Here is a 27979-nt window from a genome sequence, read left to right as displayed (position 1 = left end):
ATACATCTCTCAAGCGACTCTGATGTCTTTTAGTGTGACCGAAGTATTTTGCCTTTCTTTCGTCAACCATTCCTATCAGGATAATTGGTTTATGCCCTGCCATATACAGTATTTGGTAGTTAGTTTTCATAATATCTTTCCACGATATTCAAAATATTCTTCGGTACATTTAAATTTCAAATGATTCTGTTTCATATTTATTATTATTATCTTATTTTTTTTAAAGTATAGGCTGTAATAATAAATTCATTATTTTTGTTTTGTTTTCTGAACTTTACTTGTACCAAAATACTTTGTTTGGCTGTAGGGGTTAGGCTAAACTGACATACTTGCTATTATCTTGCCTTATTTTTTTTTACCAACCAATACTTTCCCTTCTTGTATATGTAACTGTCATTGTATGAAATGTATTTCTGTATTGCTGTTTGTAATATATCAAATCAATAGTCGATAGGTTAATATACACATCTATACTCTATACAACAGAACAGACCAGACATAGCAATTTATTATTACCACATTACATTAACATAATTAAACTGTGGCGAAAACAACCTTCACTGTTATCCTCTTTGTATTATATTCATATTACATTAACATAATTGGGCTTTACCGAAAACAGCTTGCTGCCCTGTCCCTTTTGCGTTATATTAAAAACATCATTATTTGTATGTACTCCAAGCTCTTGCGAAGACAAACACTATCATGAGATTTTCTACGTCATTCGATTGCTAGATTATGTATTTTCTGTGGAATTTGACAAAGAGAGAGAAAGAGAGAGAGAGAGAGAGAGAGGGAGGGTTGGGTGGGGAGAGAGGAAAAAGCAGACAGACATAGACGGGGGTGAGAGAGAGAGAGAGAGAGAGAGAGAGAGAGAGAGAGAGAGAGAGAGAGAGAGAGAGAGAGAAAACAAAACATCGTGACAAATCTAATGTAGAGATACATCTCATCCTAGCGAATAATGTAACAAGGCGCGCACAATATTGTGAACCCTCCTTTTACAATGCCAGTTGCTAGGCAAACACGTCATACAGCGAATATGTTATTTTGAAAGTACCATCACCTCACACTTAAAATTTACATTTATATTGATATAGACGGAGCTGATAGATAAGCATTTTAATCAAATGAAATGAGATGGAAAAATAAAATATGATATGAGATCTTATTGCAGCCTGAGGTTTGGATATGAATAAGATATCACAAAATAAATCCCATTATTATTGAACAATGGAAGGAAAGTGGTGGGATTTCAATAATAATTGTGAGAGCCTGGGAGGGATGTGTTGGCAATGGCAGCAACAAAGGAGTTATCGATCGTCGGGACAGTTTTCCAGTTTCGAATTTATTTACAATTTCATTCGGTGAGTCTCCAGCGTACATGAGCTAAAACGGTAAATTTTACGAATTTCGCCACTCAACAAACTTTAAAATTTTAACAGACTCCATATCCCCGAAGAGTCCCCCGGCCGCTCCCTCCTCCTCCTCCTCCTCCTCCTTCTCTCTCTATCTCTCTCTATCTCTCTCTATCTCTCTCTCTCTCTCTCTCTCTCTATCTCTCTCTCTCTCTCTCTCTCTACCCATCCCCTTGCCCTCTCGTTCCATCTGTCTATACACTTCTTCTCAAATTCTAAGTATTTCTTCATTCATCATCTTTTAGGAACACATGTATGTATTGAATCATTGTATTAGGTCCATGATTGAATGCACCAAAATGTACACGTATATCGAAAACTGTTTTAGTATGCTTGCAAAGAGTGCTTCATGGATATATAGAAGGGATACACTGTCTCACTCTTTGTCTGGCAGTAAGGCGTTTGATATTTCCAATGAGTTAAGTCCCCTAGACACACTTCTATTGTGTAGCCATTGTTAATATTCTGAGGACAAGTTTAAAAGGCACCAAATGCATTTTCAATCTAATTGAGAATTTCGCCCCTTCTCATAAATTATATATTTGCACTGTAAATGGTACTAGATAAACATCCTATTTATTTCAAAAGGTACGAAGTTCATAATTTGAGAAAAAATAGTCGTCTAGACTTTGCACATGTTGACCATGTTCATTTATTTGCCATCTGATATACAGGTATAATAATTCTTGTATGGGGTATTTTGGTCTTTTCAAAAAGCACAATGGTCGCTTATTTCAGGAATAACTATTTTTCATTGAGTCCTGGATCAAATCAAATGTGGTTGTTAATCATTGATATACCATCATAAAACTTGTTTTGTGATTTAAAATTTAAATACAATTTCTATCGAAAAAGACAGGACATGAGTAGAATGTTTAGTTGCTAAGTAATTCCATCGTGGCAAACTTCGACATACTACCTTCTATCTCTCACCTTCTTGTATTGAAAGAAACCTCGCTCTGTTTTGCTGCAGCTGCAGCGATCTAGCCAGTACACATTTCTCTTCTCTCATTTCTCCCTGTAATGTGTTAGTTTTTCACACCATGTTTGAACTTGAAAATCAAACACAGCTGACGTACAGAACAAGCAAACTGCTAACGGGCAGGTATACGGGGATTTGTATCGCGGAGTCCAATCTCGATTACAAATATAACATAAAACGTGATACAGTTTGGTTGAAAAGAGAAATGTGCTTCAGTTAAATATGGAAATGTGATTATCTTTTCATTTCATTTTGCACCACAATTTATATACATACATTTTATATATGGTTTTATAAAATGTTCGCCAAGTCATAAATTCAAATTCACCATTTTTATAAGAATGCAGAATTATTCTCAACGTTAATTACATAATAATGTTTAGGACACAAGATTTTTCAAGCAAACTGACTGAAACAAAAATCATATTCATACTTATCTTAATTGGAACTTTTTTCCATATAATATCCCTCTCTCTATCTCTTTCTTTCTCTCTCTCTTCTCTTTTTTTCTCTATACCCATACTCTCTTTTGTTTTTCTCTCTCTACTCTTTCTCCCTCGCTCTCTCTTCTCTTTCTCTGTCTCTCTCTCCTCTTTCTCTGTCTCTATCTCTCTCTTTCCTGAGCACAAATATTTTAGAGATAGAACAATATTATCCATTTTAAAAATATTTTATTGAGTTGTTTTTCTGTCTGAAGGGTAGAACGGGACACGGTTGAACGCAGTCTGATGAGCGAAATTACGCAGTTAGCCAGGAGAACAATGATTGGCATGCGCTGGATCAGTATTGATGAAATGAATTCAATTTCCATGATATAAATCCACTCAAGCTTGTCATTGTGTATGATTATCACAATTATACTGAAAACCAAATTAATTCCTGACGCATAGCTTCGTATCGGGCGACTCGATGTAAACAAAAATATGGTTTACCTTTTGTCTTTGACTAGTGCCGGATTAAACGGATATATTCGCGTTTCTGTGAATGTTTTGGGCTGCATGACGCGAGGTAGAGAGAGTCTCGTTGAAACTACATTTGTATTGATCCTCTCTTACCGCCGGAATATGCTAATAAATTCCCTTTTCTGTGAACGTACTAAGCTTGTGGTAAGAAAGGATTGTTGTTGACATATTGCATGTACACTACCTGTGATAATTTATGTCGATTGTATTGATACGACTGTGTCAATAGCGAGTTGGAGTGTATCATGTCTACTGCTGTATTCAATATGAAAGTGAATCTGATAGCGCGGCTTGACTAGCTTCATGCAGTGCAAGGGACGTGTTTCATTTATCGTTTACATGGCATAGTTCATTCGCTCAGCTTCCTTACTGGATTATTTCTATACGTGTGTTTCTGGTGTTATAAGTGGTAAGATATGGCTTTAAATCAATATATTGTACACGATATATTTTTGGCTTTGATGCTTCTTTGGATATGGTTTTCATTTCATCGTGCAGTTTATTTACACTAACAATCTATTCTATAAGGTATAGTTATCTTTCATTTTATCACAGATTAATCATTATGTCGAAATTAACTACTTTGTGTGGGTTATATGTTTTCTCACTTTATAGATATATATATATATATATATATATATATATATATATATATATATATATATCAGTGCTCCTGTAGTTCTGTTTTATACAATCGACTGAGTCGTGTCTCTTTACAGTACTGAACATAACCGTTAGTCTGAATCAGTCTGAAAATGTTTTTTTCATTCGTAATTAATCATACAAATACAATATAATATAATAATCCATGCTCTATACGAGCATTAAAGCAACAAGTATTGCTCAGTCGAATTTTAACAATATACCAAGTCCATCAATACTTATATAAAACTAGAGAGAAAACTTTGGGGCGAGGATCTTTATTTATTTTATCAAGATAACTCTGATATGTGCGCATGAATTCGATCATGACCATGATGTATGCCCGTTTGTTCATATTTATGCTCAGTAAAAGTGACAAGTGCTAAGCCACCAATACAATGTCTTAATCTTTGATGGATTGGCCCCAAAGTCATCCTTGTACTCGTTGAATTATTAAAATGATAGCAAGGGATTTAAACTTAATAAAATCTGAGGGTGAAAGCGCCACAAATAAAATGCCAAAGCACTTAACCAATGAAAATGTGCAGTTTTCATAGCAAATTAGACCATTATTATATGATAAATGAACCCATATAAATTATATACATGCAATCATATTTGTCTCCTTGTGTTCACAGTTGTTCGTAAATAACGGGTAAATCTATGTCTCAAATCTCTTGGTAAACGTGATAAACCATCAGATCAATTGCAATTTTCAAACCAAATTCGATATCGACATCAACTCTTTCGCAACACCATTGGAAGGTATTGATACAACGGTGAATTCAGCATATTTCTTCTATGGGGTGCTATGTGTATGATACAGTCGCATCAATAGTCAGAGGGTTTAGAACGAAGGGCCTCAGACATGGTTCGTTTTCTGATTATGGAACGCCAAGTGTGGCCGAGTAATCAACATAATCTGAAGAACATTTAGGTCTCTCTTGTACTTTCTTAAAATGTGAATTTCTGTGTGCAGGTTGCTAGTAAAGCGCGTTTGGCCTAAAGCCCCTCCAAAGTGCTGGGATTCTCGAATATTTTATGGCAATTTTTTTTTAATTGTATCAATATGTGAAAGAGGATGTCATTTAACACACACTTCTTCAAGGATTTTCAAAATATATACATTTTAGGGTAAATATTAGATGAAAAATACAATATTTTAGGTTTCTGTTCTACGCAGGAAACCCAGATATTTGTTATCTGTCATCACTATTCGTCTTCAAATACATTTCTTTAAAAAAATCCTTGCAGATGTGTGTGTTAAACGACATCCTTTTCACAACATTATATAATTTAAATGAAAGTTTGCCATCAGAGTTGTTGAGGCTACTAACACTTAAAAGGGTTTTGAAAAATATAGATTCTGTCAGACTGTCAAAGAGACACACTGTATCGGAGGTGTCACTGTGTCAAACACTCTAATATATCCCTGCTGTTACGTACATTTCTGGCAATTCTCATTTAATTTCATGTAACTTTCTCTGTTCTTTAGTATTGCATAAACTCTATACTGTGAACCCGCTCCCCTCCCTTACCCCACTCCTCCAACTCCCCCTCGCAGGCTAGCCGGCTAGAGTCGGTGAGTCAAACGGAAGAAGCCAATGCATTAAGTCAGCTTATAATGACATCCTTTAATGACATCATTAACCGCCACCAACACCTGTCTGATCTCCTAGCCAAACTGCCCCTGACCTACCGGGTGCCTTGGAGTATCCCAGTCGCCTCTGTCTGGTCATGAGGGCATAAACATTGTTAAGATGGTCTTTATAGGGTTCGGTCCAATTACCATAGGTTTTGCTGATAGTGATTAGTGTGCTCGTCAAGTCGAGAGCCAGAACTGTTCAGTGAGGGTTCATGACAGGCCGACATCATTACAAGGGTACACTATACTCAAAAGGGGGTTCTTTCGAAGCCATTAAGGTTCTCGAGCTTGTCAAACAATAGCTCCTTTAAAGGTGTTGGTAAGCACATTTGTGAACCAACAGCTTCTTTGAGGTAATTCTAAGCACCCTCCAAAGATGCTTATATTATACCATGGACCTATAACAAATGCTTATACCAACTATCTAAAAGAAGCCACGTATGCGACAGGTTTGTGCGCGTTTTCAGATCCATCCAGCTAAGTGTTTCATTTCCTGCCAAGTGATTCAACTGAGTGGATTTCAGATCACTGATTGGTCCAACATGAGCACTCCCTGTTTGAATGTTACGAAAGACATCTATTCTGAATGTAATCCAAGTCTGTTGATAACGCACATAATGAATCATGTTCGCACTCGTTCATCTTGAGTAATGTTTTATTATGTTTTCTTTGTTTTCTACAGATATTGTGCACCGTCTCTCCATGATGGCCAATAACATGGAGCATCTCGAGCGAGAGCTTATCTGTCCTCTCTGCAGTGATTACTTCACCACGCCCCTTCTCCTTCCCTGCAATCACAACGTGTGCCATCGATGCGCCAAGGCACAGCTCACGGGCAACTCCGGGCGTTGCAGTTTCCACGCCTCCAGCGAGAGCCTCCAGTCCACCGACACCAATCAGGAGACGACCACGCCCACTTCCTCGCGGCCAAGCAGTGCAGCAGCCAATCGCAAGGCGCGGAAGCCATCTCTGACGTCACTATCAAGCACGCCCACCTCTCCGTTGGACACGCCCGGCGGCGGCTTTAACACGGCGACCAGGAGCTCCATGAGGAGATCGTTTCGGGAGCGGAAGAGCGTGACGGGTTCGGGTCCGATTACACCCAGAGATAAAGTGAGGACGAAATCCAAGAAGCCGGGCACACCTGGCACACAATCCCCAAGACCGGAATCGCCTATATCCGAATCGCCCCGCCCAGGTTCCCCTAGAGGGGATGTATTGGCAGGTCCACCTGAGACCCCAAGGGGACGCAAGGGATCTACAGGGAGCGTGACCAGTATGGGGAGCAGATCAGATTCCTTCAGCGGAACCCTAGGAATGAGGTAAAAACAATACCTATTTTGTATGAAATTACAAAAAGTCCCAATAATTCCATCCCCTGAAATACCTTTTCTGAAATATAATTGTCTAAAGTAGCCTATAAGTCATGAAAGTGAGTAGTTTTTTATGTACGGTAAATATTAAGCATAATGTACAGAGGAATTGACAGAAAAAACACACACTTAACCACATCTACATTGTAGTGACGCCCCTGACCTCACTTGATGAAGAACATGAATAAATATTAATCTTATCAAAATGTCACCGATAATGATGATAAAGATGATGAAAATAAAAATATAGCGATATCTCCTATAAAATACTGAGGTCACGTGCACTAATATCATTTGAGTTTTATGCGTGTTGGCTTCTCTTTAGACTCGGCAGCATCCAGCAAATGACATTTCAGCAAATAGCAGAATTCTTCTCCTACCAGGCCATGGGCGGCAAATCCCGCCTGAGATTTTTAGTGTAGACTCAAAATAGATCTTTCTGGCTCATACAGATAGCATTACCTTCATGTTAAAGTTATTTCCCGTACAATATATTCTTGCACATTACACAGGTAAACCAAAGAAACAACTCATTAGAAGCCTTTATTGAGCTCATTCGTTTATGACTATTGCTCAAAGCATGGCGCTAAAGAAGGAGGTTTGGTAATGACTCTTGGCAACCTGTTCATGACATCAAACCAAATATTCTACAAATATTTTGTATTTTTTTCTATCCTTCACAGAGGTCGGACGTCATCGACGGGGAGGCTGAATGGCACGACGGCGACGTCGATACGCTGCCCGACCTGCGATGAAGAGGTCAGTCTCGGGGAGAAGGGCATCAATGGTCTCTTCAGGAACTTCGCTCTGGAGGTCGTCGTTGACAGGTAAGTCTGAGACTAAGAGTCGTGTTTTTTCATGGGAATTACTTCCTGATATCAAGTTGAAGTTACTCTCGTCTCGTTCCTGGGTTCGAGTCCCGCGCTGAGCACACACACATTCAAAAATGGTTATCGCCGCGAAAGCGTGCCCGAGATTTCTTTTTGGATCAGCCAATAATCGTGTTTTAGGACCCTGTTTCATAAAACTTGCTATCAATAAGAAATGCTAAATTTCTATGACAAATTAGTTGATCTCAGCCGATCAAATGCCACGATTGCACTAGCTTTTAAAGGTAAAGACCAGTATTGGAAACGCCCCAAATTCAAAAAATGAAATGGAAGCTCTCATTACCAATCATGTGAAAGAATATGTTTTGACTAATACATGATGATAAAAAATTTGCCGGGAAACCGCCTACTAATTCATATATTTGGTAAATTTGTTTCTCTCATGGTCTGTGAGAGATAAAGGGTAGTCCCATATACATCTTTCTGTGTATAGTGCTTGTAACTTTACGAAGAATGGGCCAAATTTCTTATCATTTTGATGATTCCAGAACCTTGCAGATGCTAGATGCTAGATGATCAACCTTTTCTGATTGATTCCACAACGTTTCTTTCACAATGCAATCGCATGACCATAACTGGTCTTTACCTTTAACAGTTGTTGTAACTTGTTATTGATAACAAGTTTTATGATAACAGGCCCCTGATTACATCAAACTATGAGGAGGATACTTGTGGGAGGGGACAGGATTATCTACTGCGGGGGAAATACATTCCAGTCGGACACAATATCAATGGCAATTTAATAATAACAACAGTGCAGTGTGCATGACAAGTTTTTTTTAAAGGTACTATGTCCCATTTGCAGGCCAAAAAATGAAAAAGTTAAATTCCAACTGCATTTGAAAGATAATACTAATTTAGAACTTCCCTAAAAAAGGTGAGGCTTGAAAATGTCTTCAAGTGGGAAAATAACGACTATTAGTTTTAAATCGACTTTAGGGCTATAGAGCCCAAAAGTAATAGTCTTGATTTTCAGACAATTGTACCGAATGGTCATACGTTTTATGCTGCGCAAAGATTCAATCAGTTTAAACTTGGCCATCACAAGAAGTGGGTTATTGCTGTAGACAAAAATTAATGCTCATGTACCATTTACAACTCTTTTCATGTATGTTATTACCATAGAAGAAAAAAAGCCAGTCAGTCACTCAATAGTGTCTGACGGTGAAGTCTAGCAAGTAAACGGTTTTCCTTGCATAATTTGAATATGAGGACACTGCTAACGTTTAAATTTCACAGATAGGACATACATGACATGATATTCATAATTCCTGCAAAGTTCTACAGCATTTGAGATTGGCTGCAAAAGGGATATACTACCTTTAAAGGATGAGTTGTAAAAACAAGATAAAAATTGCTACGTTTCGGTGAATGTGAACATTATTTGAAAACCCCAAAACAGCAAGCAAGGACATTAAAATAATGTACTTGCATATCAACAACATGTCCTTCAGTTATTGTTAATGCTTAGAAATGTATATTGATTTCTTTGAGAAATTGATCGCCAAAACCATTCTGTCATGTTTAGATATTTGTCGCCCTTTTCCTCCTGTTCTTGCTCACAGTCGTGACAATGTAAAGTGTTGGGGATAAGCTGTACATGTACCTTGATATAATATAAGTACATTTACGTAGGGCCTATATTTTCAAAAGAAATCAGGGAGGTATAAAATGATGGTGTTGCGGCTAGCGGAAATAGTGGCAAGAGTTATAAAACAATCTGATACTGAAGTAAACATGTGCAATACAATATTAAAGTAAGAATACAGTTAATACAGTTGCCTTGATGTTTATGCCAAGGTCAATATCATTAGCTTGTCACGTCAGAATTAATTATATTATTTCTCATCCCACGGCATTCCTAAACTTTGGTGGGGCATTGCTGAGCGCTCACCCGTGACAGTGTCAACTATAGTTGCAGATAGTTGTGTGTGTGTGTTTTGCGTCAAGCTTGACAAATAGTACGTAAATAGCACAACAAGCTGAGAAAGTTCATGAACTCATTGAAGAATTTCACTGCTATAAATTTGCGTCTAACCAAAAGGGATTAATCCCTGATTTTATATTCTTTGGAAAGTAGATATACTTTGTTTTCGAGCCCATAGAGTAATGATATATGTATGCTTAAGTCTAGGACATGCGTAGGATTAATTTAATTAACTCTCTATACCAACACTCCTATTTTACATTTGATTACCCGTTGACATTCTGAAAATTGTGGTGCGAAAAGAGATTGTTATTAGGAAAGCTAATGGATAGTTTTAGGAATAAAAAAGCGGAGAAAATGAATCATTGTGTTTAAAATCATGTAAGTATATAGTATCAAAGTATTGAAATAAATTGAACAAGCAGTATAGTTATACATTCTATGTAATCTGATGAAATGTACAAATGTCATGCTTATGTTGTATTATTTAAACGTATTTGGGATGTTATAATGTATTGCATTATATACTGTCAAATATATGATGATGATGAGAAAGAGGAGGAGGATGATGATGATATTGATCATGATCACGATCATCATATTGTTGTTGTTTTTCCCTCATAAAATAATAATTCATAATAATTACTTTTACAGGGGGCCTACACCCTGCAAGCTCTGCTTTTTAGACGGCTCTCCTTCTGTTTCAATAATCATGTTTTTTAAATGTATTGTAATGTGCAAATTGATCTATACGTATATTAATATGTATATATGTAAAAATTGAAAGAGGAACAAAAATGAATCATCATCATCATCATCAACTAACTGCTAAAACATAGTTACATTCAGTCGGTTTCAATCTAAATTAAGGACTCACTTTTCTTGGCATAATCAACTGATTATCCCAGTAGATCGACAGTCTACCAGACGAAATAAGGCCGGTTCGTTGAACCCATGTAGAAAACTTATCAGAAGGCCCGCGAGACTAACATTGTGAGCTATAAAGACCTGGCTATAGATAATCCATTGACCGACGACTTATCTTTCCTATTTTGACATTAACATGTTGGACACAAAATAGCACAAAGATTTCCCCAATATGCGGGCGACTATATGAATTAGATCAAATATTTTAGGGTAAATTATAGATTCCGCATTATTTGTATGATACAGTCAAACCTGATTTAGTGACCACCTATCGACAAAGACCACCTGTCTACAAAGACCACGTTTTTGTTTCTCTTTTAAATGGTTTCGTATTGAAACATGTACTAAAGGAACCTGTCTATATAGACCACTTTCTGTGTTTCCCTTGGGCGGCCGCTATAGACAGGTTTGACTGTATATCCAAATATTCTTCTTCTCTTCCTCACCAGGTATAAGTTGGCAGCCAAGAAGGCGGCCAGTATCCCTTGCGGTTCCTGCAAGAAGAGGCCACCTGAGGATGCGGCTAAAAGCTGCCTTGATTGCAAGTCCCCTTACTGTACTGAGTGCTTTGCTACCTACCATCCTTGGGGGACACCAAGGGCACAGCATGTCTGCATCGGACCCACCTACAACTACAGACCAAAGGTAAGAACATTATATTGCTCGTTAGGGTGATTCACAATGAATGAAATGTAATGTATTTGCCTCATTAGCTAGGTAAGAGTGTTTTGCAGACAACTTATGCGTATATCCTAAGCAGATATCATGATTTGTGTGTAGGATGCGGCCGTCATTGTTGGTCAAACAGCTTGTGAACGTCAAGTAACGCCCGGCTGGAATGCTCCCCAGGGAGTGGAGATTGTGCACACAGTGTGTGCGGGCAAGCACTGAATCCAATGATTGGGGTAATAGTATATTTGCACAGCGCTTAGAGACATTTAATTTAAGCGCTTTTTAAAAATTAAACATTATTATTATTATTATTATTATTATTATTATTAATTGGGTTTTTACAGACGTGTATCAATCAGATATGATTATTTACGTCTGGGGACGGATCTTTAACGTCACCGGCCGGAAGATGTGATTCAGTTTCGAACCGGGGTCCGCCTGGGCTAGTTTGTATCATAGGGGAAGACAGGGAGCTGACCAAGAGAACATACCGCGAGACCAACTCACAACTCCCTGTTGATAAGGGAGGAGCATTTTTCTTTCTATGCTAACTTAAAGCTTATCTGCCGTAGTTTACAGGAGGGATTAAACCGCTCTACAAGGTCACTGGACAGGTGGTTATCTCATCAACTCAGTTCTCACTTAACATAAAAAAAGAGGATCATGGGGGACCAATGGTCACCGATTAGGCATTGTTTGTTATATAGAGGGCGCAAGTAGCTACCAGTAGTGCAGTGGGCCTTTAAGGAAGTGGGACAAAGTGGACAATGACATTTTTATGTTGTTTGCGTTTTGGAGTATAGTTCTGTGTTCCAAGTAAGCCTGTCGGGGGTCAGTAATAACATCCAAGTTCGACTTCCTTGTAGTGGTTTTAGTTATATAGAACATGAGGTGGGACTACGTTGAATTTGTCAATAATTTCTTGAAGTTAAAGATCATATAATGTTTCTCCGGGTATTTTCTTTGAAGAATGTAAATGCCTCTTTCTGCAGACAAAAATGAAAGGCTATAGATCGAATGATGAGATGTGGACGAACAGGCAAAAAGGAAAGGAGGTAATAATCTATTCTAGTGTGGAAAAAGGCAAACGGGGGCCAGGTTCTCGAAACCAAAACTGTCATCTGTTTAAATCGGAATTTTCTTTTGACCTTTCTTTCTTTTAGACCCTGATGTGCAATGATCATCATGGAGAGAAGATCACCATGTACTGCGAGGGATGCCACAAGCCGATCTGCCATAGGTGTAAGTTCAGCGGAGCCCATGCTGATCACAAAGTATCTATCATCGAGAGAAAGTACGCCTCAATGAAGGTATGGGACTACCAACAAGAGTAATATGTGAATGTATACCTTTATTAATGGTATTAATACAAATAATAATAATAACAATTGTGAGTCCTTATTAAGCGCTCATGTATATCAGACTTGGCACTCGTTGCGCTATATAATTATTTGTTTGGACTAAAACATAAAGTACTAAATGCTGCAGGCTACTTTTGAGCAAGTCCGTATCTTCAACATGCAAAATTGCTATGGCCCTCCAAAACCATTCCCTATGTATAAAAGTTCACACGGCCATTACGTTTACTCAGTTTGGACCAAGGGTGACAGAATTCCTGAAGACCAAACTGGCTTCATAACTATTATAACATCATTGGTCAGGGTTGAATTACCAAAAGTGGAAAAATGACGAGAGGTTAACCTTGGGCAGAACGCGAGGTTGAGGGCGCCTGCTGTGGTGATCGTGAGTGAGTGAATGATTGTCGGGATCAGAGGTCGGACAATGAAACGTCGTCACGTCGTACTCGAAGTGATGTCGTCATCATATCACGCACCTCTGCCAAAGCATTTGGCCAAAATTGTGTCTGTTAAATGGAATCATTTTAGATTATGACCTTTGACCAATCTTGTGATTTTCGTTCTCTCTGTAGGAGAAGATGGAGCAGACGATACTTGCCATTGCTAAAAGGCGCCAAAATATCTCAGGCCAGGTCGCCAAACTTGAGAAGATCTCCTCCTCTATTGAGGTAAGTCTTTGTAGGCTAACTTTAACTGTCTATGACTTTGATCATATCTCTTTTCTAAATTGATCTCTGTACACTTTTAGTCGTGATAAACAAATTTCTGAATGAACAATAAACACTGACTTCCAATTTCAATTTCCCTGACAATTTTGTTTTTCTATATGGATGCGTTAATGTCTATACTTTCTTCATTTCGCACCCTTTCCGATGCCCGTTTCACATGAGGACCGCGTCGGCGACTTGGGTGCGGTCTTTGATTATCCATGTGATACTGTGTGAGAATGACATGGTATCAAACAAAAAATTGACTCCAAAATGAGCAGTCCAAACATTGTACATACATTTATTAGTGACTGGCGTATAGATCAATAGCCTATCCAGGCTTGGCCAGTGTAGCTTATAACGTAATCAAAATGACATATCGTGCAGCGGACCTAGTTTTTCCCATTACAGAATAGAATGTCCCTTTAATAACACACTTTTTCATTTCATGATCATATCTGTAGGAGCATTCGGATGCAATGCAGAAGGCGCTGGCCGAGGCTTTGGAACTGTTACAAACAACGCTAAGCGAGAAGCACAATGTCCTGACGCAGAGGGCGTCGGAGGAGGTGACCCGAAGGACACAGAATATTCGCAAGGTGTTAGACACCTACAAGGAGGTCCTCCAGGGTTGCAGTGTTGCCGACTTGGCGTCTGAACTGCTCAAGGAGACGGACAAGGCTATGTTCGTACAAGCTGCCAAACCGCTTGTAGGAAGGTGTGTAGAACCATTTCAGTTTATTCTTTTAATAAATCTACTCTGGTGAGGACACAAGACAGAAAGAGGCATTCATTATTATGTGTAACTTACCAATTCAGGATGATCATTGAGCCTTCATTTATGTAGCAACTTAATCAAGTCAACTGTGTTTTAAAATCTGTGTAAGGACATCTGTACAATCACCTTCATATGCTTATAACCAATATTCATAAAAAAAAACAAACTTGCAATCAATGGAGATACGCTTTTCTTAAAATAATTATTATAACGGTGACCAATATTCATTGTGTCCAGAGCCAGAAGAGAGATAAATTTGTACTAAAAGGTCCACTTTAATGATCTTCTGGATTTCAACACACTTGGAAAGCAACATCGTACCTATCAAATAATTTGACGATGGTATAATGTTTATTTTCCCAGATTGGTGCAAACGGCAAGATCCCTCAAGCAGACAGAGGAGATGAGTGACAACTACGAAACCTTTGGTGACTTCACCCTCGACTCAACAGCTGCTCTCAAATCCCTCCAGGAACTCGATTTCACCAAAGGTATATTTTGAAGTATTGCTTGACTCTTTAACGCGCATTGTAATCTGCCTGTAATCTCGGACCATTTCGTATACTCCCAATATCTTTCACTTGCTTGCGCTTGAAACATGATTGTGTCTTTTTTCATGTTTGCTTATGATACTCTGACAACTGTTTCCACATTTTGATTCTTTGTTCTTCTTCTATGTTCATCCGCTGGACCTCAGTGACCTCAGACAGGGCATTTTAACCTCAACTGTTTCTCTCGACCCAGGTTTTAAAAGTTTTTATTTGTAAGTTACTTTGCGACTGCTGGACACGAAAGTCGACGTTTTCACCTTCTTCCGATTCATCAGGATTAATTTCCTTTTTTCCCATAAAATCTCACTTTTGCTCCATTGAGTATTTTTTATTTTCATTGTCGAACACGACGATCCATAATGGTACTAATCACTTCTCGGAATGAACAGTTGGGTATGCGTCTGTCGCATACCCGATATTGCGCGGAAACGTTCTCTTAAAAATTAAAATTATAGTTTATTGCATTTCATTTATTTCCTTCAACGTCAAGATAAAAACAATATGACATATCTTTTTATCTTGCAGCTCCTGGCAAGCCAGTATTACAGCCGAAATCATCCAACCGTTGTACCTGTCTCGAATGGACGCCATCGGCCGATGGGGGCGCTGTTGCCTCTTACTCTTTGGAGTACATAAAGCTCGACCCCAAACAGACGACAGACGAAGGTATAGAAAGACCGACCAGCCTACCGCTCAACAACGCTAGCGACGACCAAGATGAATCCGAGAATGACGAAAATTGGACCACGATTTCGGGACTGACGGAATGTCAGTATGAGCAAAGCAATCTAGAGATGAATTCTTCGTATAAAATTCGGGTGAAGGCTGTTAATCCTGCGGGGACGAAATCAAGCGAGTGTATACTTTTGAAAACACCGCCAGCTCCAGGTATGAAACCATTTTTATTTGGCTTAACAAAAAAACTTAAAGAAAAGAAGATTATGAATTGTAACTCAAATAAACTGACTGATCAATAAATCAGTGTCAATATACAAGACTGTCTTCCATTTTGAGGTAGAAATATAATAAAGACTTGTCGGCTTTCAGGCCCTGATACATCACTATTACATGTCCATTGACAACACATGAATTTAAATTTCCCACTCAATACCCAGAAGACAAAGTGGGAACTGAAAAGGATGCTGTAATACTGATTCCGGTAAAAAGCATACAATTTGTTAAATTGTTGTTGATTTACCCCTATAATGACTTGAGGCTATGACATAAGCTAGGTGACAAAATTATTTCCTAATAATTCATGATGCTGGTAAAAATATATTTGGTAGTACTTGTATGTTTTATATCCATGACGTAGTATGGCCCCCCTCTATAGTGAATACCAAGTATTTAAGCCAGATATTTTACAGGAACCATTTTTTCAGATGTGTAACGTTCATGATTAATATTGTATTTCGTTTCCAGTGCTGCCTTTCAAGTGGATCCAGTGCCAATCCAGCGTTGCTCATACATCCTCAAAGATTCGAAAGGATGGCCAGGAGGTCCTCGTCTCACCAACATCAACATTGTTCTCCTCGAACTCCAGCTCGTTTCCGACCTCGCCCATCGCTCTCGAACCCGTCCACTTCGTGGGAGACAAGAAGCTGACGATGGGGAAAAACTACTGGGAAGTCCAAGTTGACAAGTCCACTCTCGCTATCCACGTCGGCATTGCCAGTGAGCGCATGGCCGAACGCTTCAGCCGCAGCAACGGCGGAGACGCCATTGCTGATCGCGACAGCGGGCATGACAGTAGCGACGAACTGGACGACGAGGTTTCGTTGCAGGATCCCACCGTATTCGTCACGCATTGCATGGGTAAGCTGACACTGCCGTCTCCGACGTCGTCGCCAAAGAAGAACTCGAGCAGGGCACCGTTGAAGGCTTCAAGTCCCAGGTCGTGTAATATTGAGTCCAATGTTATTGGTGTTCTCTTGGACGCTGAGGCTGGGAAAGTGTCCTTCTATGATGGTTCTTCCAAGGAATGTCTCTTCTCGAGGAAGATCAAGGTAACCGGTGTGATCCAACCCGCTATATCCATCATCGGGTCTGGAACAGCTAGAATCAATTAATGATGGACATGACCGCGATCACTTCCCCCTAAACAGATACAAATATACATTGAATTGTTCTGCTTGAAGAAACAGTAGTCGTTTTTAGAAATTATAGATACAATACGAGAACTAAACATTAAGAAAACCTCTCAAAGCATGTTCTTTATGGTAATTCTAATTGATAAAAAAAAAGTTCATTCCGCGCTTATGGACCAACAAATTTTTTTAATATTGACCTGTATCAATGAATTGTCAACTGTATAATTGATTTTGTTAATGTGAATATTATTTTATCAATGGGCTATACACCCTTTCACGGTTACAAGAGTGCGCATGCGCAGCCAGGGGCGCCAAAGTTGTTTACTCGTAATTTAAGATGGCGCCCATGTAAATATGATGTAAGCGCACAGCGCAGGCAGTGACGAAGCAATATCTGAAAACATTGATGACGTAATGTTTACCCGTAAATTAAAATGGCGGCCTTAACCGTAAAAGAGTGTAGTCAGCGTTGATTGAGTTCCTTTACAGTCTGTTGTTTGAAATCCTACAAAACGTGTAATGAAAATAAAGTTGAAGTGAAATATCAATTATTACTTGATATTGAATACGGATCGACAGTCGATAGATTAAATGACAAAAAAGTTCCAAACGTCTAGCACAAGATCTACATTTTAGCTTGCACAAGATATATACTACGAGTTTATTTGTGTTGCATTTAAAATATATTTGCCATTTTATCTCCTTAACTTTGTCTGTATTTGACCAATCAGAGCCTACCTTTCAAAATTGTAAACGTGAAAATCTAAATGCTGATTGGCTATTACAATATTTGCGTTTGATTGCAGAAAGTTGCAGGCCATTTCCACTTTTAAAGGACATTTTTGGTACAAGGGATGTTATTTTTAAAATTTCTAATGCTGCATGTGGCAGTTCATGATAGGTTGTGTCAGAAATATATCGGGAATTGGATGCAATACGTCAGTGGTAAAAGTTGAAATGTCATACCGGCTTTTTATGATGAGAATTTAAAGTACACGAAATTATGTTGGTAGTAACAGCGACAGTTGTAATCTTTTATTGTGCATTGATTTGTAAAGTGAGTTATTATATTATTTTTGTATGGGGTAAATGATAATCTGTATAATATGATAATGATGATGAGAATGGTAAATTATGAGTGATGATGATGATTATTATAATGATGATAATGGTATTCAACAGTTTTGATACTGTTAGGATTAATATTGCTAATCATTATTATTGTCATTGGTTGTATTCATTATCTTCTTCTCCATCATCGCTATCGTCGTCATCATCGTTGGCATGGTGGGCGTTTTCATCATCGTCTTCATCATCATCATCATCCCAATCATCATCATTATCTATTTTTGAATCACTACTGTTTAAATTATATTTTTCTTCACCCTTTGTATGTAAGCTTTCGAGCAAATTTTTTAAATAGACATATAGCATTCCCCTTGTTTCTTGATTGAATTCATTTGTATTCCTCTAAATAACTGATTAAAATTGTGAAGATTATAATTATGAGTTATCCCTTTTTAGTATCGAGTGGTTTAGGTCGTCTTTATTTGAGTGTTGGTTCAGTTACCTTTCATATGATAATTATGATGAGAACAATAATTATGCTGCTAAGGAATGTTTTTAATTCATTTATGAAAGATTATATTGTAGCGTTTTATCTTTCGCCTGCTAACCAGTCAACAGGGTATTTTTAATATTATTCTTTCACGCAGTCAATACGCATAAAAACTGTCGCTGATGCTCATTGCTGTTACTATTTCTACACTTAAATGCAAAGCCGTTTATGAGTGATGGAATAATTTGTCGCTTAAGTGGCTGCTCAAAGTCCTGTTTTATACGATGTTGATGCTAAGATTTGTATTAACGAAAATGTTTGTTAGAAAGATTTATTTCAGAGAGGAACTGTATAGCACCTTAAGCGCTTTATACGCTAGTTATTACCAAACGGAATAGAAAATGCCTTTTGTTTATGTGTGAAATAATTTGTGTGCAATGTCTTGTAGTATGACTTGTTCGAGAGATACCGGCATGTTTTTCATGATAAAAGGGATGAATTAAGTTTTGCCTTTTTAATGTATAGATTCAATATGTTGCTGATCAAGTTCAAGTGCCTCTTGAGAAAATTACGTGCAATGTTTATAGAAAAAAGGAAAAGCTAGAAGAAAAAACAATTATACGTGCATTGTAGAGTTAGTATTCAGGTTTAATAAAGAAAACTAGGAAGGTTTCAGTTGAATTATATTATGTATTCAGTGTACAGATAGATTTTTATTGAATTGCTTTATTATTATAATCGTAGTTTTTAAAACTCACATTAAACGATTGTTATTGAAGGATGAAGATAGTAAGATGTTGGTGAAAATCTAATCTTAAGAGAAAGGATGTTGCGGAGCTTATCGTGCGGCTGCAAATATCTTTCAATTGATTTTAATGCTATTTTGAAGCTGTGTACAAGATGGATATTTTCGTTAGGGTTATGTTTTGCCTTTTGCTGTCATATTGTGAATAAATCTTTGTCACAGTAATATTATTCATTTGTGTTATCTTAATTTTTTGCTCATGAGTTTAACCGGGTACATACAAATACAAAATATTTTCTTCCTGTATTTTATTCACTTTGAGAAATAACTCAATAACTATCTATTTCTGTTTCTATACCTCACTTTTTATTCTGTATTTTATCTTCCGCTATCCCACTTTTCCTACATCTATACGTTTCAAACACACACACACCCATACACACCCACAAATATAGAAAAATAACAGAACAATCCACCCCCACCTATTGAAGTACAGTGTAAATGCATCGTAGTACAGTTTCATGCAATAAAGACATTTTGCATATCCATTCATTGCTCATTTCCGCTTTCATTTTAATTAAAATAAAATCATTTGTATGATTCATTTTCGCTTCCAATTCATATGTTCAATATTTTCCAATTTCTATCTCTAAAACAGGAAACACAAGTTTTATTTCAGATTAGAGCGAGCCAAGCCCTATTGTTTTGTATTGCAAGGACCATTAACTCATTTTCTTTCGCAAAATAATATGTTATTCATAAAATTATTTATTTTTAATTTAATTTATCAATTATTTTATCAATCACTTAGCTATGCCTCCATCTGGTATGTTTGTGCTTCTTCTCATTTTAATGATGAACTGTGTACCAAACCTTGTTTTTCAACGCCCCTACCGTACATTCAAGCGTTGGCATACATATGTACTATTGCTCGATATATAGACTTTGAACTATGACCTCCTGAAGTGTAAAAGGCGCACGCCGGTAGCTATTGTAGCTTTTCTTGTTGACTCAGACCCAGAATTAGAAATACAATGTTTGTTGGAGGGAAGGGAAAACAAATCATGTGCATCACGAGACATTTTATTTATAAACATGCCCTAATAAACAAAACCTCGTGACGAACCACGAGTTGTTCCAACATAGCGCACCAATCATTAACAGTGGGGTTTAACATTAATTTGCTTAGTCTTTATCCAGAACGAGAGAACAAAATAATGTTCTTTCAAAGTTAAAAGTATGTACAAATAAATGGCACGAATATAATGTACATAGCGAGTAGCTTCATGGAAGTCTTGATAAAGGCCATTATTAAAATTCCTTATCCATGTCAATCAATGCAGTAGAATTTAAATTGACTGCAACAAAAAGCCCTATACAGAAGACTAGTCTGTCACGTGCAAAATACAGGTATAATATCAATAAACATGCACTTTGTAAGTTATGATATGCATGTGATATCATAAAGTTTATAACCTGGGGTATCTGCAGACTACTGGTACCGAAGTTTTGGTGTTGGTTTTACTTGGTGTTAACTTTGAAGTGCTGTGGACATGGGGATAACTGGATTTGACAGAGAAAAACGCTGTCACCGTGTAGTGTGAGGTATTCTTGGGTGCTTTCGCCACGGATGCGTAGCCAACAGGTTGGCGTAAACACATTGTAGGTCTGTTAGTATTTGAATAAGCTAGAGTATATGATAAAGCGCATTGTTCAATCATTGGATTGTCATCATCAACGCGATATATACTCAACATGGCGAGAAGTCTACTGATCATCGCTGTGCTGGTGGTTGTGTTCCACGAGTCGTACGGTCGCCCGTCGGAGTCGATAGCGTGGAAGAGCTGGAAGGCGCAGCATGGTAGACGGTACTCGACGAAGGAGGAGGAGCTCGTCCGATGGAAGACATGGGTCAAGAACAACCGACTCGTTGACGAGAACAACAGAGCTTACGGTGAGGGAAGACGGTCGTTTAAGATGGCGATGAACAGGTTTGCGGATCAGGTAAGATATGCTAGTAATGAATCCATTAACAATAGAAGTGGACATGTTCCTGATGGAAACACGGTTACATATTACGTTTGGTATGCATGTTCCCTCTTTTTGAAAGCATTCCCCTATCTCCGTTGTAAAATTCAATGGCGGGCCGGACCTTACCGGAGATTTTGGGAACACGCAAGCGGTCTCTTCGACCCCAAAGTGTGGGGGGGGGGGAGGGCGGGGTTTCACTGACTGATTTTAAAGAGTTAGATGGTCGGTCGCGATTGCATGGGGTGTTTTCATGAAGTTTAAAGTAATTGTGTATTTGTAAAGCGCTTTGAGACATTGTATTAAGCTCTATATAAAAGCTAAATATTATTATTATATTAAGCATGGCAACCAAAATAGGAAATACTTAATTTTAGAGAAAGCACGATGAATGAAATATCTGACGCTTTTCATTGACAATAACTCATAAAAGGCAACCAATATCAAGATTGAACTTTACACGATGTTTTGTTAAGTGATGTAAAATTGTTTTTTGTTAAGATTCTCCAATATGTTTTGTTTCTCAGTGTTACTATTCAGTGCAAGCGCCTGGAAATGTTGTTGTGGAATGACAGATGTGATACCAAAATCAATCGTTGTTCTCTGACTTAAGTATGCCAATATTAACTACTAACTTATATTAACTTATATATTAACTACTAACTACTAACTTTGCATACAGTTTTCTTTACCGATGTTTTATTTTCTTAAATTTACAATCGCTACAGGATATGAGTAAAATTCGGAACAAGTTTGACGTGAAAGCCAAACTACTCAATACAGAAAGAAAGTGGAAGTCGTCAGTGACGTCATCATCGTCATCGACTGTACCGTCATCATGGGATTGGAGAAAGGAGGGCAAGGTCAATCCTGTCCGGAACCAAGGCCAGATGAATTCAGCTCTGTCGATGAATGTAGCTGGTTAGTTGATCAGGGCAGCGTTTCACGAAACCGTCACAAGTACAAGTTCGCCGACATCCCACAGAAACGCTCGTATTGTAATTAGCACACTTTTCAATGAGATGTCGGTGAAACTGAACAATGACAGCCTCGTGAAACGGTGCCTTGTATCCCGTAATTATTTGTTATTTTAATTACCATTATCGCGATGAAATAAAATGTGTCGTTGACCGTTTTCGAAACCAAAATTTGAAAGTTAATTGTTAACTTATTGAACTCAAATGGCTGTTGAGCACGATGCATCATTTCGTTTGCGTCATTACCCGGGCTAATTATCTAGTCTGTAAAGGTATAAAGACCCTGTCACACTGACCTCCTGGACTGTCCCGGAGGCGAACTTTTTTCCTACGAACTTTTATACCTGGCGCATGCTCACATACGAACTGTTATACTTGACGCATGCAAAGAGGTCACAAACAATTAGACTTTGATTATTTATTGCTTTGCCTCACTATTTATAAAGGTAAAAAACTAAATAAACTGAGATTTGAACCTTCACGGCAACTCCAAGGTTCTATTAGTAACACGCTGTCCTTACCGCTTGAGCTATAACGAGTTGATGAAAGACGGCTTTGTATAATCATCCTATTGACCGCCCTACCGGATTTCACGTGCGCATGCGCTGGTTTCCTTCGCGAGTGCGCATGCGCAGGTTCCCCTCGCGAGCTCAAAGTTCGTCGGAAAAAAATTGTTTTTCCTACGAACTTTGAGCTCGCGAGGGGAACCTGCGCATGCGCACTCGCGAAGGAAACCAACGCATGCGCACGTGGAATCCGGTAGGGCGGTCAATAGGGTGATAGTAATTATACAAAGCAATCCTTCATCAACTCATCGTTAGTTCAATCGGTAAGGACAGCGTGTTACTAATAGAACCTTGGAGTTGCCGTGAGGGTTCAAATCTCGGTTTATTTAGTTTTTTACCTTTATAAATAGTGAGGCAAAGCAATAAATAATCAAAGTCTAATTGTTTGTGACCTCCTTGCATGCGTCAAGTATAACAGTTCGTATGTGAGCATGCACCAGGTATAAAAGTTCGTAGGAAAAAAAAGTTCGCGTCCCGGACTATCCCGTATTCAAAAATCATCACGGACGGTCCCGGATGACCAAGGCAATTTTTAAACAGTTTAAAATTGCCTTGATGGTGTCCAGGACCATGACGAACCCTACGCGGATCCAACACGGATCTGACCCCGGATCGGCCAAATTTCAGTCTGGGACGCTCCGGGACGCGCTGGTTTCCTTCGCGAGTGCGCATGCGCAGGTTCCCCTCGCGAACTCAAAGTTCGTAGGAAAAAGAATTCGCGTCCGGGACATTCCGTGTAGCGACCGTGACGGCTCCGGGAGGTCCGTAGTAGCATCGTGTTGATCCCGGGCGATCCTGGGCGATCTGGCATGTTGTTGGACTCCCCGGAACACCCCGGACCATACACAGTTCATGCCGGACCAAGTATGGATGACCACGGGTGAACGCGGACCTAACACGGTGCGTAGTTGAGAACAGGGATTGAACAGGGGGCGGTCCGTGTTGGGTCCCGGGACAGTCCATAGCTGATCCGGGATTGTCCGGGGATCCGTATTGGCACCGTGTTGGTCAGGGTTATTCCACTCAATTTCACCCAGGATTACCCGGATCAAGATGTCTCTTGCTTCGGGGTGTTTCATGTTAATCTGGGGTGCTCCGTGTTGGGTCTGGTTTCGGTGTGATTTAAGCTTAAGAAGTCTATAAAGTCAATTGAATTCGCATTGCTTATTTGCAATCATGTCTGTACAATGTCACCATGTCAGACTTGATCAGTTGTTGACGCAATCTTTCGTCAGGACATTGAAGATGAGTTCTATGTTATCAGTGTCACTTTCAGAATTTCGGAATTACGAACCCTATTTCATTTTTGGACATTCGACCCTTCGGAATTCTGAACCTTACTAAGAGTAACGAGCCTTCATTGTTATCAACATTTGGGATAACAGCATGTAACCATCACACCACTATATTGATATCCCATTCAGATGCCGTAGCTAGCTACTCGTCCATCTACGACCAGACTTACCTGTACGCACTTTCCGTCGACGAAGTGGTCGACTGTTGTCTTCCTGATCCCATCGAAGACCCTCATGTTTTCGACTGCGTGCATGATCACGACGGGCTCTGTCAGTACGGTTCCTATCATTCTGGCTCTGCTCCGAACTTCTGCAATAACGCATCGTGTAAGGCCGTCGCATCGGTAGGTAGTTTTGTCAATTTTTGCAAATGTTGGCAGGTGGTAGGGGGAGGCCGGGGGGGGGGGGGTCCGGCTAACTTTTCGGTGAATTTGGTCCCACACCAACCCCATCTCTCTCCCATCGTTAAAGGTCTAGCGATGCATCGACTTGTAAGCATCCATCATATTCTGCAATAGCCTTAAAACTCGGGTACAAAAATGCCTATGAAGGTCGGGGGGGGGGGGGGGGTCGTTCGTGTAATATTTTTGCTCATATTCTTTTAGCCCACTAGCTGGATCTCTTTCTTTTCTCTCCCTCTCTCTCTGTTTTTTGGTCTGTGTCTCTGTTTCACCTTCCTTTACTGTTTGGTGGGTGGATGTAGGTGATCATGTACACGATAGACAGTAACTTCTTGAGACTTCAAAACTGATTTCATCCGCTTTGGTGTTTTGGTTTACACAATATAACGGGTGTATTTAAAAAAAAATGAAATATTCTCATTCTTTTTTTTGTTGATATTTGTCTCTCTCACTCTCTTTCTTTTCTCTCCCTCTCTCTCTGTTTTTTGGTCTGTGTCTCTGTTTCACCTTCCTTTACTGTTTGGTGGGTGGATGTAGGTGATCATGTACACGATAGACAGTAACTTCTTGAGACTTCAAAACTGATTTCATCCGCTTTGGTGTTTTGGTTTACACAATATAACGGGTGTATTTAAAAAAAAATGAAATATTCTCATTCTTTTTTTTTTGATATTTGTCTCTCTCACTCTCTCTCTCTCTAAATTTTTCCATAATATTTTCTCACCCATTTTCTTCAGTGTAACGTTGGTAAGTCCGTAACTCAAGGTAACGAATCTGCACTCGCTGAAGCAGTCTACTTCACACCCGTCGTGGTAGCCATAGACGCAAGCCAGCCGTCTTTCCAATTATACATCAGCGGCGTGTACAGTGATCCCAACTGCTCGTCGACGCAATTGGATCATTCCCTGTTGTTGGTAGGCTACGGTGTTTCTTCGGTGGGGACCGAGTACTGGATATGCAGGAACACATGGGGTGAGCTTTCTTGACTGTACTTTGCACACGAGGCGTTATTTTTGCCTGACGTAGGAATGCGTCAGTGATTTTTGTAGCTCTTAATGCGCCACGCGAGGGTAATATCTTACAAAACGAGTTTTAAAAAAAACCTCAAACTTTCTAACCAAGTTTTTAATAGATGATACACGTTTCACCTTGTTGACTAGCGCAAATATTAACGCAGTCCAAAATGGCGCTTCGTGTGTAATCGGCTCAAATTTGCAGTGACATTAGAAATGTAGTGCGATTGTTTATGAGTTGACTTTTAGTCTGACCAAAAAGCTGAAATTTCATTGAAATTCCGGTTGTTAGTATTCTAATCATTATTTTGAACCTAAATCAGGAAGATTATGTTTGTTCAGGTTTACAAATCGAATGTAACTGCCTTCGGTCCTGAAAAGCGCTATATAAGAACTAGCTATTATTATTATTATTATTACTTCGAAATTCGGATCGCAGGAAGATCTTAAAGTGTGCGGTGGGCTCCAGAGAATCCACTCATTACTTGCAAATGTACAGCTTTGAACTGAGATGCACGGTTACCGTATCAGGACGTCTGACCCCAAAATATAACACCTGGACTATAATTACCCCATAAGGCAATTACCCTCTTGGACCATTACACCCCAATCAGTCCTTTTGACAACTACCCATCCCAAGATTGTACCCCTACGCTTAGGTGATATAGTAATATTGTTTGGGTATTCAGAGAATTCGTATGTTGTTATTTGTGTTACTGTGTTTGATTTCAATCACATGTTCCTTGCATGAAATCAGTCTTCTCATGTATTCTCAATTAAAAGGCCAATTATAGTGATACAGTATAATCGTATTTCACCAATCTCTTCATTGTTCCCAGGAGAAGAATGGGGAGAGAATGGCTATATCAACATTGCCAGGAATCACAACAATATGTGTGGTATCGCAACGGACGCTATTTACCCGTCAAACAAGTAAATGCATTGGCCACGAAGCACTGACCCCCCAACCAACCACCTTTTTAAATGACAAACAGGATGGAAAATAGGAGAGAAAGGGGAGGGCGAGAAGTGGAATAGAACAGAAGACGATGCTACATCCTCCAACACCCTCCAACACCCTCCCCCTTAACTAATTGTCCTCAGTGTTAATTTCATCCGAGTGGTGCCCCTCCCCCACCTTTACCATGATTTGATCCACGCTTTACAAGTGCGTAACGGTTGCGTCGAGTAGTGTTGTTGTTGTTGTTGTTGAGGTAATATGGCTGTCCAATCTGAACAAATTATTTCGGCCTGACTATACTGTTTTTCACTGTGTTCATATAGTTGTTGTTGTTTTTTGTTGTAATGGCAATCAGTCAAGACCTGACTATTATCACCAACGCCTTTTTTTTAAATATTAATTTCTTTCTTTCTCTTTTTAAAAAAAAAATAAGAGTATCAAAAAGTATCACTGTGTTCATATAGTATTTACAAGTTGCTTTTATGTGAATGAATTTGTAGACAGAAGAGTACTCTAGCGCCATCTTTCGTCACGAAATCCGGATTTGTTCATATTTGGAAGGCATATACAGGTAATTAATTATGACGCGATCGAATATAGCTTTTGATTTGTGTCTCCCTGTATTTGTCAAGCTTTCTATCTATACCTTATCTTCTTTAGGACTCATGTTTATAATTGACAGGTTTATATCGATGTTTATAACGGTGTAGCGTTTTAATTTGTATCATGCATTTCTGAGTGGTTGGTCTGTGAAATGTGGAGTGATCATTGTATACTGTTTTGCGTATACTTATGTGTGAGGACAATTTTGTCTCCTTTTGAATGCGTGTTTGTATTTCATTCTTAAATATTCCCTCTCTCTCTCTCTCTGTCTCTCTATGTCTCTCTTTCTCTCCCTTTATCCTCCCCTCTCTTCTCTCTGTCTCTCTCTTCCCCCTCTCTCTATCTCTTGGTCTGTCTCCATCTTTCAGCGTCTACTTACAAGTTACACCACGCCTTTCCTCTCTGTCATACACTCTCCAATCTAATCATTTCTTGTTTTGTATGAAAAGCACTTTACCCTCTGTCTTTCTTCATGTTGCCCACCTCTTATCCGACTCATTCAAATTTACGTAAATAAAGCTATGAGGCGATAATTCAAAATGTAAATTGCTTTTATAATTATGTCATTCAATTTCTTGTGATAGTTCCCCTTCTACCATCTCTCAACAACAAGAAAGTTTTAAATCCCATTAGTTCAATCAGTTATAGATCGAACTTTCTCTTGTATACATATGTACAAAGTCGAATTATCTGTTTGTAATTCTCTGAAACTGCGTATATTTATAATTATGTACACACTTAAAATAAACATACATAAGTATACATAGTCAGTAATGGTAAAAGTCGAAGGGATCGATAATATCTTAGAACAGCTGGCTGTACACACATAAAGATTTGTACCAAATGATTTTAACACCAAAATTTGTTACCTTTATAAACAAAACATCACAACTTCAAGGAACATATAAAATCC

At 38.7% G+C, this 27979-nt stretch overlaps 2 protein-coding genes across 7 annotated transcripts in view; both read left to right on the top strand.

Moving 5' to 3' along the window:
• LOC754783 (E3 ubiquitin-protein ligase Trim36) overlaps window positions 1-19770 on the top strand; it is a 58084-nt gene extending 38314 nt beyond the window's left edge. For 5 of the 6 annotated variants that reach the window (XM_030986580.1, XM_030986581.1, XM_030986582.1 and 2 more), the window contains 9 exons: window positions 6329-6968; window positions 7703-7846; window positions 11213-11408; window positions 12599-12745; window positions 13366-13461; window positions 13965-14218; window positions 14642-14769; window positions 15355-15717; window positions 16252-19770. In XM_030986580.1, the coding sequence (XP_030842440.1) occupies window positions 6349-6968; window positions 7703-7846; window positions 11213-11408; window positions 12599-12745; window positions 13366-13461; window positions 13965-14218; window positions 14642-14769; window positions 15355-15717; window positions 16252-16898 (2595 nt within the window). In that variant the 5' untranslated portion in view covers window positions 6329-6348 and the 3' untranslated portion in view covers window positions 16899-19770. Of the gene's footprint in view, window positions 1-3702; window positions 3769-6328; window positions 6969-7702; window positions 7847-11212; window positions 11409-12598; window positions 12746-13365; window positions 13462-13964; window positions 14219-14641; window positions 14770-15354; window positions 15718-16251 lie in introns of those variants that run through there. The other variant, XM_030986584.1, reaches the window with a different exon arrangement.
• Window positions 19771-20619: 849 nt separating this feature from the next.
• LOC100888532 (cathepsin L1) lies at window positions 20620-26780 on the top strand. The gene is made up of 5 exons (XM_030987583.1): window positions 20620-21226; window positions 21979-22171; window positions 24218-24432; window positions 25227-25461; window positions 26342-26780. The coding sequence occupies exons 1-5, from the start codon at window positions 20978-20980 to the stop codon at window positions 26437-26439; spliced, it is 990 nt and encodes a 329-aa protein (XP_030843443.1). The 5' UTR covers window positions 20620-20977; the 3' UTR covers window positions 26440-26780.
• Window positions 26781-27979: the final 1199 nt, after the last annotated feature.

Source organism: Strongylocentrotus purpuratus, unplaced genomic scaffold (assembly GCF_000002235.5).
Source record: "Strongylocentrotus purpuratus isolate Spur 01 unplaced genomic scaffold, Spur_5.0 spur5_scaffold_16, whole genome shotgun sequence".
Lineage (NCBI taxonomy): Eukaryota > Metazoa > Echinodermata > Echinoidea > Camarodonta > Strongylocentrotidae > Strongylocentrotus > Strongylocentrotus purpuratus.
The sequence above is the reverse complement of the archived record's forward strand: the minus strand, read 5'-3'. Positions and strand labels throughout refer to the sequence as shown.

Excerpts from the sequence above, each read along its gene's own strand:
- LOC100888532 (XM_030987583.1), top strand. The coding sequence starts at position 20,978 with ATGGCGAGAAGTCTACTGATCATCGCTGTGCTGGTGGTTGTGTTCCAC. Across the intron at positions 24,433-25,226 it reads CGTGTAAGGCCGTCGCATCG|TGTAACGTTGGTAAGTCCGT; the intron begins GTAGGTAGTTTT and ends CATTTTCTTCAG. Across the intron at positions 25,462-26,341 it reads GATATGCAGGAACACATGGG|GAGAAGAATGGGGAGAGAAT; the intron begins GTGAGCTTTCTT and ends CATTGTTCCCAG.